The sequence below is a fragment of the Miscanthus floridulus genome, chromosome 1, assembly GCF_019320115.1.
Source record: "Miscanthus floridulus cultivar M001 chromosome 1, ASM1932011v1, whole genome shotgun sequence".
NCBI lineage: Eukaryota > Viridiplantae > Streptophyta > Magnoliopsida > Poales > Poaceae > Miscanthus > Miscanthus floridulus.
In genome coordinates, this window is record NC_089580.1 from 12,523,144 (window position 1) to 12,540,382 (window position 17,239).

General features: G+C 41.5%; 1 protein-coding gene and 1 non-coding gene across 2 annotated transcripts; both read left to right on the forward strand.

The window, feature by feature from the left end:
* Window positions 1-10,174: 10,174 nt before the first annotated feature.
* On the forward strand, window positions 10,175-15,001 carry LOC136473168 (pyruvate kinase isozyme A, chloroplastic-like). Its single transcript, XM_066470853.1, has 7 exons — window positions 10,175-10,707; window positions 12,280-12,367; window positions 12,460-12,650; window positions 12,990-13,108; window positions 13,648-13,891; window positions 14,165-14,399; window positions 14,473-15,001. Exons 1-7 carry the CDS (start codon window positions 10,291-10,293, stop codon window positions 14,805-14,807), a joined length of 1,629 nt encoding a protein of 542 aa, XP_066326950.1. The 5' UTR covers window positions 10,175-10,290; the 3' UTR covers window positions 14,808-15,001.
* A 1,761-nt stretch (window positions 15,002-16,762) lies between these two features.
* TRNAT-AGU (transfer RNA threonine (anticodon AGU)) lies at window positions 16,763-16,836 on the forward strand. The gene has a single exon. It is a non-coding gene; the product is annotated as a tRNA-Thr (tRNA).
* Window positions 16,837-17,239: the final 403 nt, after the last annotated feature.

Below are 17,239 nucleotides of genomic sequence, written 5' to 3' on the forward strand. Positions count from 1 at the left end.
GACAACTTAGGTGGACTAATTGTGTTTATATGAGATACACAGGTGATTAGTCCATAGGTACATGTGTGTGAGCAACATATGCCATGAAGGTGAAAATGGCTTGGAAATGTTGCAAAGCTCACACATGTGATGATGAAGGAGCTTAAATGCACATGAGACATGACATTGAGTCATGTGATCAAGGTGGAGAAGATCAAGACAAGACTTGGCTTGATGGACCGGTTGCAAGCGTGAAGGGCAAGTCGAAGGCTTTGGAGTGATGGACCGCGTGGCGGTGAAGCTTGAGCAAGACTTGGCACCGATGGACGATGGCAACGGTGAAGAGCAAGTAAAGTCAAGATCAATGAACCAATATGATCATGTGATGATATGAAGTGGATCATATCATTGTTGATCGTGTTGGTGCATGTGTTGCATCGACATTGAAGGAGATGGAATGGAATGCGCAAGGCAAATGTATAACCTAGGGCATTTCATTTCACTGGTCATAGGTGTGTAGAGAAGTTTATGACCGGATTTAGGATAGATGGCCGTACTATCAAGAGGGGCAAACTTGTTTGCATATCGGTCATCTAGTGCCATTCGAGTGATCTAACTTTGCATTGTCGCTAGGATCGAGTGGCGTGGCAAGTTGAGTGGCTAACATCCTTTGGGAAATGATTATGAAAATGCTAACACACATACACATGGTGGTGTACACTTGGTGGTGTTGGCACATTTACAAAGGAGGTGGTGTTTGCAGGGTTGGGATGGGTTTGGGTCCGGCGGGATTCGGCGCTTTCGGGAAAATGGAATGCCTATTTTCTATTGTGCCGGATGCAAATTCTTGTGGTTAGCACATTGGAGCAAGGGTGAAGAAGTTAGAAGTGAAAACGAGTTGGTCACAAAGACGCTGGCGTCGGTCAACTGACCGGACGCTGGGTCTGAAAGCACCGGACGCTGGCTGGCTACGTCTGGTCAGGCTGACGTACGGTGACGCAGTAGCTGGAGTGTGACCGAACGCTGGCTGCGTCCGATCGTGTTCGACCGGACGCGTCCGGTCATGCTCGGGAGCTTACTGGAAACGACCAGACGCTGGGGGTTCAGCGTCCGGTCAGTTGAAAGCTGCTGCGTCCGGTCAAGTCAAGTGACCGTTGGAACTGGGACACGTGGCCGTCTGCGGGCGACCAGGCGCTGAGGTCCAGCGTCCGGTCAACACGACCGGAGCGTCCGGTCGGCCCGACCGTTGCCCAGTGAAGGGGTAACGGCTAGTTTAGCCCTTGGGGCTATAAATAGAAGTGGCCTTCAGCCATGGCTGGGGCAGAGCACCTCAAGGGACTTAGTGTCCATGCTTGTGAGTGCTTGGGAGCCCTCCATCACACATATACTTGACAGTGATCATTCGATTGTGTGAGTGAGTGATTCTAGTGCGATTGCATCGTGAGGTTGCATCGAGTGGCACTAGGTGATCGAGTTGCAAGCCGGTGGTGCTTGTTACTCTTGGAGGTTGCCACCTCCTAAACGGCTTGGTGGTGGTCTCCGTCGAAGCGCGCAAGAAGCTTGTGCGGCGCTTCGGAGAAGTGTTTGTGAGGGGCATTGTGCTCGCCCTGCGGGAGCCACGAAGAGCAACTCTAGTAAAGCATGTCATTGAGCTACCCTCACTCAAGGGGTAGGTTCTTGCGGCGCCCGACGTGCAGGCTTAGCGGGTGATGCTAATTAGCCGCCGAACCACCAAGTGAGCGGTCGACACAACGGGGACTAGCGTGTTGGTAAATACGTGAACCTCGGGAGAAAAATCATCGTGTCAACCTTATTCTTCCCGTTGGTTTCCATCCCCGTTACACAAGCTTGCGTTTACTTTCATATACATTAAGCTTGTGTTGTTGCTTTTGTAATTAGTTAGCTTGTGTAGCTTGCTAGTTACCTTCATACTTGTGTAGCATAGAAGTAGCTCCCTTGCGTGGCTAATTTGGTTTGTGTAACCTTGTTAGTCACATTACTTAGTTTGTGTAGCTAAGTAATTGTGCTCTCTAATTTGGCATTGGTCGCCTTGTTATTGAGCATTGCTAGTGAGCTTAGTTAGCTTTGTGCTTTTGCTTACTAGCAAGTGTAGGAGCTCCCTTGTTGCTTAAAGTACTAGTGGCATAGGTTTGTGTGACCTTGCTTCTAGAATTGGTTAGGAGAGCTCTATCTAGCCTGGCACCTTTGTTGCATAATTGTTATCTTTGCAAGGTGCTAGTGAACATATATAGTGGGGTATAGTCTTGGCTAGACCGATAGTTTTAATTCCGCATTTGTATCGGTTAGCTGACGCGATTAAGTTTTAGAAAAGACTATTCACCCCCCCTCTAGTCGCCATCTCGACCCTTCAAGATGCCTTGATTGCTTGATTTATTGACCTTGAGAGCTACTTCCTTGATTTTCATGCCTTCTAGCTTGGCTTGCAACTCACCAAGTCTTCTCCTCTCATTAGCTTCTTCTCTTTGCATGTCAAATGTCAACAATCTTCCAAGCACATCATTAGGTGTGAAGTGCTCAAACTTCTTTTTATCCCTAATCAAGGTGACTACGGTCTCATTTCTTGGTGAGTAGGCTTCAAACATAACCTTCACCACTTTGTGATCATCAAGCTCATCACATCTATAGCCTCTAATCTTGCCCACCAAGGTCATCAATCTATCAAACATCTCTTGTGGCCCCTCTCCATCTACAATCACGAACCTATTGAGCTTGGCCATCAACAAATCAATCTTTGCCTTCCTTACTTTATCAATACCTTCATGTGCTAGATGCAAAGTGTCCCAAATCTATTTTGCAACATTGACATTCATCACTCGGTTGTACTCCTTTCCATCCAAGGCACTAAGAAGAATACTTGTGGCTTGGCCATTGAGATGGACAACAGCTAGTTCTTCATTTGTTGGTGCTTCGGGATCTTTCGGTGGCTGCAATCCATTCACCACAATCTCCCAAAGATCGGGGTGAAGACCAACAAGATAGGCACTCATCAAGTGCTTCCACTTGGCAAAATTTGTCCCATCAAAATGAGGCAACTTACCTGCGGGCACATTGACAAAAGACCTTTTGTTATGGTTAGACAAATAAGAGTAATTAAAGGATACGGTGGCATATTTGTTCTTGTTGTTGTTGCTGCCCTTGTCCTTGCTATCCTTCTTTTTGTCCATGCTCTTCACCTCGCTATCTTTTGAAGTATGGTATGACACATCATCATCTCCATCGTCCGAGCTACTAGAGAGCTCCCTGGATGATGCATCATACTCATTCTTCTCTTGCTCTTGAGCTCTTGCTGCCCTTCTCTTAGCTCTTGCCTCTCTTGTGATTCTTCTAGCTTCTTTTCTCTTCTTCTTGTCTTTGAGCCACTGCCCTTCCTTCTTATTTTCTCTAGCTTCTCTTGTTGCGATCTTTGCGGCTTTTCTTTCTTTTCTTGCCTTTCTTCTTTCAGCATCGGTGGTCTTGGGTTCTTTGATGGTGGTATCACTTGCTGTGGACATGGATAGCTCGTTGCTGCTGCCAACATCCTCGACGTGCACACCACTTGCGTCCGCAACACGAACGGTCTTCGAACCTTCTCCTTCTTCCATACTTCACGCGGTGAAGCATATACGAAGCAACCTCACTCTGATACCACTTGTAGGATCTTCAGGAAGATATAGAAGGCCTAGAGGGGGGGTGAATAGGCCTGTAAAAATTCAACTCAAAATTCTGTTAGAACAGAGGGCGGCACTGCCGCTCTATGAAAAATAATCTAACATAGTTGAGATTTAACAGAGATGAACCTGACCCCACTAGCTGCTTAATCCTGCAATATAACTTCAAGATCCAGTTCAAAGACTGGATACCACAGAAACTTCACACAAATGTGAATCAAGCAACTAAACCCTAACAACAGCTAGCAATAAGATAAACAACAAGTATAGTAAAGATGAAGCACGTAAGACATAAGATTTATCCCGTGGTTTAGCTCACCACTAAGGTTTGCCTAAGTCCACGTTGTTGAGGAAGCCACAAAAGGTTTGAGCTTGCCACAAAGGCTTGCCTTACCCTCGTTCTCAAGTCAAGAGAGTGAACTCTTGAAGTGAGGGGTGATTTTTTAGCTTTCGAATGAGGTTACAAACCTCCCAAGGCTGCCACACAAGTTGGCAAGCACAAGGGCGACGCCTAGCTGGCTAGGAGCAAGCTCCAAGAGTAACAAACCCTAGAACCACCGGCCAAACGTGAACCAAATGCTCTTAGACTTTGGGAATCAGTGGATCTTCTCTCCAATCGAGTTTTGCTACCTTTTTTCTCAAGTTTTGATGGTTGGAATCAAGGATTAGCTTAAGGAATGGAGGAGCAACAATGGAGGAGAGAGGTAAGCTTTGGTTCTGTCTGATTTCGAGCGGAATGATTCAGTGGAGAAGATGACCGCTGTGGACTGGGCCTGAAGGGTATAAATACCCCCCGAGCCTAATGGTTAGTTAAGGGCGGCACTGCCGCTCTTAACAGGGCGGCACTGCCGCCCTAGCCAAAACAGGTAATATGATATTAAATTTGGCCGGCTGTTTTGACTAGGTGGGAGGATATAAATCTGTGAATTTGAGCATCTGATTCAACAGTTGACCAACTGTCCTAAAATCCCTCTTAATAGTATGGCTTTCTCTAAACTCAAATTCAAAACATAAAGAATTTAAACCTCCTTTTAGCTAGGTCTGGCCACCTTTTGTAATGAGGACACCTGCAACCTGTTCATCATCCTCATTCTTCGATTCCCTGCTTATCATCTCGATAAATCTCATTAGTCCTCTAATTTGGTGGTCATTAATACCAAAACCCACAATAGGGCTTGATTGCACTTACAGGTCTACAAAACTAAATATGACTCTAAAGAAAATGTAGAAAGATTTAAAGTGTGACTTGTGATGAAAGGCTTCAAGCAAGAAGAAGGCATAGATTACAATAAGATATTTTATCCAGTCTCATGTAATGATTCTTTTATAATTATAATGACGCTTGTAGCACATTATGATTTAGAATTACATCAGATGGATGTAAAGACGATGTTCCTAAACGGGAATTTGGAGGAAAATGTTTACATGGCACAACCAAAAGGTTTTGTTGTGGAATGAAAAGAACGTATTGGATGCCGCCTGAAGAAATCCATTTATAGATTAAAACAAGCATCAAGACAGTGGTATTTAAAGTTTGATAGTAAAATAGGGAAGTTTGGGTTTCAAGAAAATGTAGAGGACAATTGCGTTTATACAAAGTTCAAGAATTATTTTTCTAATCATGTATATGGATGACATCTTATTCGCTAGTAGTGATGTTAGTCTACTACTGGAGACGAAGAAGTTCTTATCCCCAAATTTTAACATGGAAGATCTTGGTGAAGCTTCGTTCGTTCTAGGAATAGAGATTCACTGAGATAGAAGAAATGGGGTTTTATGATTATCACAAAAGACATACTTAGAAAAAGTTCTAAAGAAATACAGTATGCAAAATTGTAAGCCTTCACCTGCTCCCATAGTAAGGGCGATAGATTTGGGGAATTTTAATGTCCCAGGAACCAATATGAGATCAATCAAATGAAAGCGGTTTCATATACTTCAGATGTCGAAAGTTTATAGTATGCTCAAGTGTGTACACGTCCTGACTTAGCGTTTGTTATCGGGTTACTTGGTAAATATCAAAGTAATTCAGGAATAGAACACTGGAGACTAGTAAAGAAAGTTTTGCATTACTTGCAAGGCATAAAAGGCCTCATGCTAATGTACAGAAGATCTGATTCCCTACATATAGAGGGGTATTCAGATTCAGATTATGCGGGAGATGATAGAAAGTCCACGTCAGGATATATATTTACTCTCGCAGGAGGAGCTATATCGTGGAAAAGCTCTAAGCAAACCGTCACTACATCGTCTACGATGTATGCCGAGTTTGTAGCGTGTTATGAGACCATAGGGTAGGTGAATTGGCTGAAGAAGTTCATGCCCAGGTTAAAAGTGGTAGACGATATACATAAGCCACTCAAGTTATACTGCGATAATAATCCAGCAGTATGTTATGCTCACAATAATAAGTCAAGTGGTGCTGCCAAACATATTAACATAAAAGTATTATGTTGTGAAAGACAAAGTCCGGGATCATATAATTAGTCTTGAGCACATAAGTACAGAAAAGATGCTCGCAGATCCGCCTACAAAAGGCTTACCACCCAACGTGTTCAGAGAACATTTAGTCGGCATGGGTTTAAGGGAAAGCATATAATTCGTGGACAATAAGGGACTAGTTGAGAATCTGTTTCAAAAACAGAGAGGGGCATTGTAGCTGTTAATCTAATGGCACTAACCGTGACGTTGAGGCACGCTCTGTGCACTGATCTGTGATAGAATTGGAAAAAATATAAAGTAAGTTAAGTTTAAGTAATAAAATAAGATCAAGGGGGAGATTGTTAGTGTTGATCTCTCCAGCTCGGCCCAACGGCCGAGTTGAGCCTTGACCTCGCGCCCTGATCGGGGACGCCCAACCCTACATGGTTGATGGGTCCCCGTCGCACTGCGCTATAAAGAGAGGTGGGTGGCCAGCGGCTCTGAGTACGAGGTTCACCATGAGCCGCCACACCCACCAACAAACCCAATCCAATCTAGTGAGGGGCGCAGCCAACGACGGGAAGCTCCACTGCCGTCTTCACCGCCGCCTCTACGCCACCACTAAACTGCGACTGACCTCAACACCGTCACCGTGACACCGCCAACCCGGACCGCATCACCTTCGCCATGGCTACGTCGAGCTTTTACTCTAAGCCCGCGGATGGTCGGTGACATCTCACCTCCCTTTCTCTCTCTAGATCATATTCTAGGAAGTTTTTATCCCGTATATAAGGTTGTACCTGCTAGATCTATGTCTAGGTGATCCACTATGTCTATCACTATCTGTTGTTTTTCCTTCAAAGATGATTTAGGACTTGTGTGTTCAGTATAACTGCATAAAATTTAATTGATGTTGAATTGCTTGTTGTACTGTTCTCTGGTTGAGATGAATCCTCTTATTTTCAATGTTTCTTACTTGAATGGTGATATTTATGCCTGAACTTGACAACATATTTGTACACGGGTGTAGTTCTCTGGATTGGTTTGCTCGGGTCGTCTCTAAAAATTTTGCACGCCCTCCTGCTCAGGCATGCGCAGATCGAGCCATGGCGCGTCTGTGGCGCCTTCGTCTCGAGTACTTCACTTGGCTCTCTGCCCTCCCCTACGGTGCCCCATGACGATTGAGGAGCTCGGGCTGCATCATGTCCGCGACAATGGCATCACTAGAGTTGTTGTTATGTTCCGTGGGCATGAAAAATCTATGATTAATTTTCTCTCTTCATCATGTATGCATATGTGACTATGAATTATGGTACAACTGACGCATGCTGGCATGCATATGGGCAACATATAAGCTAGTTTCAGTTGCTACGTCTAATTGTCTATGATGAAACTCCCAGTTGCAGCTATGTCTGCATTACTGACAGTAATTTGCTTTCATTACAGGGCTTGCCGACTTCTCAATAACAGGTTTGGGTCCTTCCTTCACATTCCTATCAATTGAGGTTCATGAATTTCCAGTATGCTTATCATATTTGGATGAGTGTCGTGGTTATCTTATCAAAGAATGACAATCGTTGTTTTCTTTCCTTGCTGAACTGAATAATTCAGTTTGTGAAGGAGCTTTATCTGCCTTCGGTCACTATTCTGATGTGCGTGGTGATTTGTAGACCTTATGGAACCTTTCATTTGGACGGTATATTTGCTTCATCAAGATTGCACAAATCTTCTCACTTTGTTGCACAATTAGTTGTTGTGCTTACAAGGAAGCATCAGACAATGTAAAGCATCAATGAAGAACATAAATATCATAGCTCACAAGAGTAACAAAAAGAAAACTATAAAACAAACAGCTGTCTCTGTTCTGTAACTTTACTGATGTGGAATTGGGCTATTCTGGCAGCCCAGTCAAGAAGTCATAGCCACAAACAGTAGTTCATAAACTATGCTTCAAAGATCATATGAACATTTTAAATTAAAAGATTAAACAGATAGACAGCACTAGGTCACATGGGAGAAATCGGAGTTTTGCAGTAATAGAACAGATAGGAGAATGGGGTACAATGCAAGGGAAAATAATCATATCTATGTGTTTCCCATGGGAAAAGGATTAAATATCAATAATGGCCCCGTTCGGCTTACATTAAAACCGGCTTGTTCGACTTCTTTTTTTAACCGGAACAGTATTTTTCTCTCACAACAATTCAGCCAGAACAGTATTTTCAGCCAAGTTTCAGCAAGCCGAACGGGGCCAAATGGTCGTATTGACACATCATCAGAGCTTTGCTTTTCAAACATCGCTTCGTGCATTTTGTTCCGTGCTGCAACTGAAACACATCAGAAAAGGGAAAAAATTCTAAGGGCCTTTAGTTCAAGGATAAACTGTCTTCCAACCACACATGGTGCCTGTGCTTAACAATGCTGCTAATGTACGTAACAATTCATGCATGCATCAACAACTGGACCACCAGCTGTAGTTTACATGGTTCATGCTGTAGCTTCTAATTCTTAAAATCATGAACAGAATAGAAACAGTTCACCTGGAGTAAAACACATCCCGTTCGGTTTACCTAGAAACCGGCTTGTTCGGCTTATTTTTTTAGCCGGAACAGTATTTTTCTCTCACAACAGTTCAGCTAGAACAATGTTTTCCAGCTAGTTTCAGCCAAGATTCAGCAAGCCGAACGGAGCCTATGGGCCAGATTTTGCATGAATCTTGAGGCAGCTAGGTAATTTTCCTTTTTGGTAATCCAAAGGATTTTCTAGGATGGCGTTGCACTAAGTCACCCGAAGCAAAAGAAACATCAGATCATCGGGTGTAGTACTGTTACAAAGTCACCAACCAAAGTTCAACTTTTCCCAGTGCGGCAGAGCCATCTGATTATCTGGATAGATGTTTCAGTGTAACTCCCGTGGCCGTCGGCATGTATGTCCCCCGTGCGGCTTACCAAGCAAGCAGCCCTGGTCATCAGCTTCTTCCCAGTTAAATAACTTTTCTTTTTTTTTAGTTATCAAAAAGAAACTTTTCTTTTTGAGGAATAACTTGACATCTTAGCAAAATATCAGTATTCTCCCCTGGTCAATGTGGTCATCACTCATCAGCTTCGTCCCTGTTAAATAGCAACGACAATGCAGGTGCTTCTTTCATTGTAAAACTCTTGTTTTCTCAGTTGCCAAAATATCAGTATTCTCTGAATTATGGGCTCAGAGATTGTCACTATGTACCTCCATTTATCTTCTTTCCATTTTCCCGCGAGGATTGACATGTGACTACATTCAACATTTTGTTACTGCATATGTGATTTGAGGCCTGGTTTAGTTCCAAAAAATTTTCACACCAAACTATCACATCGAATCTTGCGGCACATGCATGGAGTATTAAATATAGACGAAAATAAAAACTAATTGCACAGTTTGGTTGGAAATCGCAAGACGGATGCTTTAAGACTAATTAATCCATGATTAGCCATAAGTGCTATAGTACTAACATGCGCATACGCTAATGATGGATTAATTAGGCTTAATAAATTCGTCTTGTAGTTTCCAGGCGAGCTATGTAATTAGTTTTTTTTATTAGTATCCGAAAACCCATTCCGACATCCCCGAAACATCCGATGTGACATCCAAAAATTTTCATTTCACGAACTAAACACACCCTGAATTTTCTTTGGATACAAATATATCTGAGCAGAATTTACGTTTCAGACTGCTAAGTGGTCAGGCGCTTTTGAGGCCTCTTTCGAAATACAGAAGTTTCTCCCGTGGTCTGTTGTATGTTTGCTCATATATGCTCGTTTCCTCGGGCTTATCGAATCTTCTTTCTTCAAACAATAATTGGAGTTTTGAATTGAATCTCTATACCCATCAATTTGCCGCAATCTTCAGATCTCTTTTCTTCTCATTTTGTTTGATATCTTTTTTCTTCTCATTTTAGATACACGTAGTACCACCCCGCAGAGCGCGGGAAAAAAAAATCAAACAACGGTTAGGCCCACATTCCCCCACACGTCAGCACCCAAGCCGCCCAATCCGCATCTGCCTGCCAGCTCGGACCCACATGTCATAGCCTGCCGGCTGCCGTCCTCCAGCTTGGGGCAGCACAACTACTCGCACAAGCCTCCCTCGCCCCTCCTCGCATCATCCGCCGCCGGCCCACCACCTCCGACTCCTCTCCCTCCGCAGCCTCCGATTCTTCCCCCAGTCTTTGCAAACCCTAATCCCAATGGCCGCCTCCGCCAGGACTACTAGCTCGTTCCCCTACCTAGTCGCCGCCTCCTCCCCCGCGGCCCACCGCCACGGGGCCAGACACCGGATCCGCGCCTCGGTGGGGGAGGCGGCGATGGACGTGGTGTCGGAGGCGGAGCTGCGGGAGAAAGGGTTCATGGGGATGAGGAAGACGAAGCTGGTGTGCACGGTGGGGCCCGCCTGCGTCGAGGCGCTGCCGGCGCTGGCGCGCGGCGGGATGGGCGTGGCGCGGGTCAACCTCTGCCACGGTGGCCGCGAGTGGCACCGCGCCGCCATGCGCGCCGTGCGGAGGCTCAACGAGGAGGACGGCTTCTGCGTTTCGCTTATGGTCGACACCGAGGGCTCCCAGCTCCTCGTCGCGGACCACGGAGGCGCCACCTCAGTCAAGGCCGAGGTAGGTTGGTCTCCGCTACTCTGCATCTGCATTGCTTCTCATGATCTCATCCAGTTGTTGCATTGTGTCATTAAGGTCCCCCGCGCCACATCTGATCATGATCGTGATCTCGTTTCATCTACTGCATACACGATTTCTGTACTGTCTTTGTTGTTGTTGACGTATGACTATGTGGTTGCGCAGTGAACCGGTTGTAAGTGTGCACTGCTTTCATTGATGTGAGTATGTGACCCATACTCATTTGTGTGACTAGATTGGAATCATCCCCCGTTTGGTTAGGATGGTCATATTCTGGAATTGTTTTGCTTCTTGCGACATGATGATAAATTGATAGTGGTACAATGTGAGCCTTATCCTGTTCCAGTTCTTTTGATGTTTGATTGGATTCTGTTTGAGGTCCACTTGCTTTTATAAGGATTTCTCATTTCTGTACCTGCGTAATGCTGAGATACTTGGACTATTACTGGATTTCTACTAGACTGACTGCTAATGAAGTAATGATATGTTGAACTTGAAAGTACAATTATGCTGAGGGTATTTGATGTACTTGATGTTTTGTTATTCAAAAGTAATTGCTATTTTTTCTGTTCCTAACTGCTTATACTTTAGTATTGATAATACATTGGTTCACCTTCATCTTGATCTTGCTCAGTCATATTTTAGAAGTTTTGCACACAGACATTAATTCCCAGAATCTCACTCAAGAGATTAGATGTTTCTGAATCCTGACAAGTAGTGGGGAAATAGCAACCTGCATACATGTTTTGTTTGCTCCTGCCACACCAAAAACGTGATTGGTGAATGGTGACTGGAATGGCCCAAGTGCCAGTCCTGAAACCATTTGGTCTAAGTAGGTAGCTTTAGCTGTCAGAATATTGGGTTAGTATTAAGAATTATTATTTTTTGGTAATTACTGAATGTGGGGGCTGGCAATAGTAGGTTGAGAAATTCTCTTGTGGCAAAGAGTTTAATAAAGGTTTATCCAGAGTATACTGTCTTTTTCAATCCAGATTATTTTATCTTTATTATAAAGTATAGTAATATGCATATACATATAGTGTACTATACTTGACACAAAGCATTTGTACGTGCATCTTTCATCTATACCACCAGTTCATGTCAATCACATGTAGAACCAGACCCCACAACTCATTGGCATAGCTTGGCAGTATATATGAAAAGTGCACTGAAATGGTAGTACAGATGAAAATTACCCTCTATTAATATGAATGTCATCCAATATCTATTGAGATATATTGGAGCTTTATTTTTGTGAGGGAGATATATTGGACTTGTATCCTTATCCAATGTGTATCATGATATTGAATTGTGGACATTACACTAAACTAAATTACTGAGGCTACTATATAGTAACTGTGATACCATTCCCTTGTCCCTGAACTATATTACTGTACACACAATAAGGTTTTAATTAAAAGATACTCTTCACTGATTTGTCAAACATCTTCTTGGATCTGCTGAGAATTAGTAAAAGGATCATAGTATCTGTAGTGGTATGCTGCATCTTTGAGAAAAAATGTGATAGTTTTTCGTCTTTCTGTGGTATTGCAGGATGGGTCAGAGTGGATATTTACAAACAGAAGAGCTGATGAAGCCCATCAGTTCACAATGCATGTGAATTTTGATAAGTTTTCTGAAGGTCTGAAGATGAGAAAAGCTTTGTTTCTTGTCTGTCCATAATATGAGTTCTAAACATTGCTCATTAGAAAACAACTTTCTCCACATTTACAGGCATTTTGGTTGGTGACGAGCTTGTAATAGACGGTGGAATGGCAACATTTGAAGTTACTGAGAAAATAGGAAATGATTTGCGCTGTAAGTGCACGGACCCAGGTTTGCTTCTTCCTCGAGCCAAGTTGTCATTCTGGAGGAATGGAAAATTAGTTCAAAGGAACTTTGGCCTTCCTACGTTGTCAACAAAGGTTATTTTGGAAGAAAAGACTTGATATTCCTGCAACTCATGTATTAATTTTTTTATAGTTCCCTTCTGAAGCAACATTTTTCTTGACATATTAAGAATGCAGCAATTGTTTCATGGACTTTTTTTGACTTATGGTCCATAGTTAAAAAAACAAATCCTTTTGACATAATGAAATTTCTGGCTAACTTTATGTGAGCAATATCATCTAATACCTTCCCAATTTGCTTGACATGAAAAAGTTTTGTTGTTTGTGATATGTATATAATCTCCTAATCTCTCTATCATTCATTGGCCACGACTATGTATTTGCTGCTTGCTGAGTGCCCGTATTATCTTGTAGGATTGGGCAGACATCGAATTTGGGATAGCTGAAGGAGTTGATTGCATTGCTCTATCATTTGTAAATGATGCTAATGATATAAAGCAGTTGAAGGCTTACCTCTCTAGAAGATCATTAGAGTGAGTAGATAGCTGCCACTTACTTCCTAATGCTCTAAAATATTCATAGAGTTATTTGTTGCTTGATAGCTGCTTAAAATATACATAAGGACTGTAGAATGTAAGTGGTGTCTGGATGCTGAATACAAAAATGCTGTTGTGAATTAAATGAAAACTCATGTTTGCTATAACCAACCATTACCGAATTGAAATCTAAACAAAGAAATGTAGGCATCAAGTATGACTTCCAACAAATAAATGATCCATTTTGTATCTAGTGAACACTGCATCTAATCTGGAGAATGTGAAGCTGGTGTAGCAATATAGTTTAATGTTATTGCTATAGTTAAGTGTTTACAAAATATACAACTGAATACTAAATTGAAAATTTTACCTGAAATTTTGGCTGATGTATTTGTGTCAAACATAGCAAGTGAAACCACCTCTTCAATAAAAACTCAGGAATAAGGTTTAGATATATTTTGTGACCGCAGCTTGTACTTGTATTACTGTTGATATTATTTAAAGCTGCCAATCTTATGCATCTGGTTGTATAACAGGCACATCAAAGTATTTGCAAAGATTGAGAGTCTAGAATCTCTCAAGAACCTGAAAGACATCATAGAAGCATCTGATGGAGTTATGGTAGCACGAGGGGATCTTGGAGTTCAGATTCCTCTAGAACAAATCCCAGCCATTCAAGAGTGGATTGTTAAACTATGTAGACACCTGAACAAGCCTGTGATAGTTGCTTCTCAGCTTCTCGAATCAATGGTTGAATACCCAACACCAACTCGAGCAGAGGTAACCTAACTATAATACATCAGAAGAAGCATAGATCTCAACACATGTTTTCATTCCATTTAACTTTTGCCTTCAGCAGTCCACCTGAGCCTTAAAACCAGACTTTGGATCCCGTAGTATCTAGTAATATTACTGCTACTGATGCTTTTATTTTTAATCATTTTTTCCCTTTTTGTTGGTGCCTCATGTTGGGTTTCATCTATAACCTACCCCTTGCTTGGGGTAGGCTTCGATCGTTATATCTTACCATTTCCTATTTACTTCTTTATGAAGGTGGCCGATGTTTCTGAAGCAGTGCGGCAATATGCAGACGCTGTGATGCTATCAGCAGAGTCAGCTATAGGTGCATATCCCCAGAAAGCACTATCTGTACTTCGTGCTGCCAGTGAGAGGATGGAATCATGGAGCCGTGAGGAAAACATGCAGAAACTTCTTCCACAACATCAGCTTGCAATTGCTCTGCCTGACCGGATCTCAGAGCAAATTTGCAACTGTGCTGTAGAAATGGGTACTTAAATTTTCTTCTCTTTCAAAACATTGACCTTTCTATTGAATTCTCACAAACCTTATTTATTCTGCAGCAAACAACCTTGCTGTGGATGCCATATTTGTTTACACAAAGCATGGTCACATGGCATCACTTCTATCACGCAACCGGCCCAACCCCCCCATATTTGCATTCACTGATAATGCCAATTCAAGAAAGAGCATGAACCTCTACTGGGGAGTGATTCCGCTTCATATACCATTGTCAAACAGCATGGAAGATAACTTTAATAAAACCATCAGCCTGATGAAGTCAAAGGGTTCTGTGAAACCTGGAGACACGGTCTTGGTGGTATCAGACTCTGATCTAAACCGACCTTGTGCTGCCACCTCGGTGTTCCAATCCATTCAGGTCCGGTTAGTGGAGTAGATTCCGTGTAAGATCCTAGTGTTCACGTCTTGTTTCAGTACGGGGGTTGCTGCAAATGTCTCATGGATTACGTGTCTCCATTCTTCAATAAGGAGAGCCATTTGACTGTTATACATAGTAGTCCATGTAAATGATTACTGCCTTTGTCGAAGATCCTTCGTTCTGTATTGTGAAAGGATAATTGAAAGGAGCCAGTCATGTTTGAGCTGTGTGCTTAGCAGTAAGTATATCGTAGTAATTGTTTTCCAATCTCACGTCGACACAAACGGAGCATGTGGTCAAGTATTATTGATCGTATTTGCGATGTACGTGCAAATGTGCAATCACGCTGTGAAAATATGGAAAGTTACCCTGTGTTTGGTTTGAGGAATAAGTTGGTCCATCATCTTCTCACTCCTCACTTTTTTGTATTTGGTTTGGGGAATGGAATAAATTGATCCATCACTGCCTCGTTCCTCATAAGCTAATAATTAGTATATGCATGAGGAATTGGTTGGTTCCATCAAAATTCATGGGATGAACTCATGATGTATCACCTCATGAAACATAGAATGACTCCATAAACCAAACACACCATAGATACTAAATATCATGGCAGCAGTATGCAACTCTGGATCCCCACAAGATTTTTGGAATGAACAAATTTAACATCAGAATGTATTCTTTGAAAGTTGGATGCATATAAAATTGCTATGAATTCTATATCTTTTGGTAAAAAAAAAGATTACTCGACTTCAATTTTTCTATTGCCAGCATTCCTTTGATCCTACTCCCTCCGGTCACAAAAACATGTTATTCATGATAAGATTTGGCCAAACCTTGTAAAAATTAAAAACATCATTGTTTTGTTTGAAGTTTGAACATGTAGATTTGTATCCACATACTTGCAAAATCTCATAGGTTTGAAAGATTTTAGGAAAAAGTCTACTCCACCCCCTCAACTATGGGGGGTGGTCTGATTTACCCCCTCAACTATGAAACGGTCTGATTTACCCCCTGAACTTTCCAAAACCGTCTATTTTACCCTCTGGGCGGTTTTTCAGCGGCGGTTTACTACAGTAACAACGGGTTCGCTACAGTAACGACGGTTTCGAATTTTCTTCTTTTATTTATTTTCGGTGAATTTTTGAAAAATCATAGTAAATCATAGAAAAATCATAAAATGAAAAATCTAATTTTATTGGACTCCACATGAGTAGATCTACACAGTGAATATATAATACGGTATGCTTTAGTATATTTTTTTTGTAGCTTTAGATTAATTGGAAAATCTAATTTTGTCTTTAATTAATTGGAATAATTCATAGCTGCAGCTTCTATGGTCCAATTGTGGTGAAATTTTTATGGTACGCTAATTATTGTATGCTTGAACTATAGTAAAATTTTCGTACTCATTGGACTATGTATAACTTAGTTATAGATAAATTCTAATTAATTACAGACAAAATTGGATTTTCCAATTAATCTAAAGCTACAAAAAAATTTATACTAAAGCATACCGTATTATATATTCACTGTGTAGATCTATTCATATGGAGTCCAATAAAATTAGATTTTTCATTTTATGATTTTTCTATGATTTACTATGATTTTTCAAAAATTCACCAAAAATAAATAAAAAATTCAAAACCACTGTTACTGTAGCGACCCGCTGTTACTGTAGCAACAGCCGCTGAAAAACCGTCCAGGGGGTAAAATAGACGGTTTTGGAAAGTTCAGGGGGTAAATCAGACCGTTTCATAGTTGAGGGGGTAAATCAGACCACCCCCATAGTTGAGGGGGTGGAGTAGACTTTTTCCAAAGATTTTAAGAATATACTCAAAAAGTTGGTGATAAAAGATACGTACGTATCAAAGATTGCAATATTGTGATAAGTATTTTGGCTAGAGGTAATATTGTAGTGGTACTTCAGATAATGCAAATAACAGCCTCAGTTGAGAAAACAAATTACTGAAGCTTTCGTAGCTCAGTTGGTTAGAGCACCCGTTTAGTAAGCGGGAGGTCTTGAGTTCAACTCTCAACGAAAGCAGTGTTTTTGTTTTTTTATTGATTTTTTTTAAATTGGTATCACTCAGCACTTTTTTTATATAAATCTATTTTTATTGATTTTTTTTTAATTTGTATCACTCAGCACTTTTTTTATATAAATCTTCTTCTGAACTTGTATCACTGCCTGGTTTTCTTTGTTTTTGTTTTTTTATTGATTTTTTTAATTTGTATCACTCAGCACTGTTTTTTGTATAAATCTTCTTCTGAACTTGTATCACTGCCTGGTTTTCTTTGTTTTTGTTTTTTTTTTCCAATTTTTCTTTTTTTTTGTTCTGAACTTGTATCACTGCCTGGTTTTCTTTTTCCTCATTTTACGAAGCTCACACGTTTTTGTTTTTCTTTAATTTAAATTTTTTGTTGAATTGAATTTGTATCACTCAGCA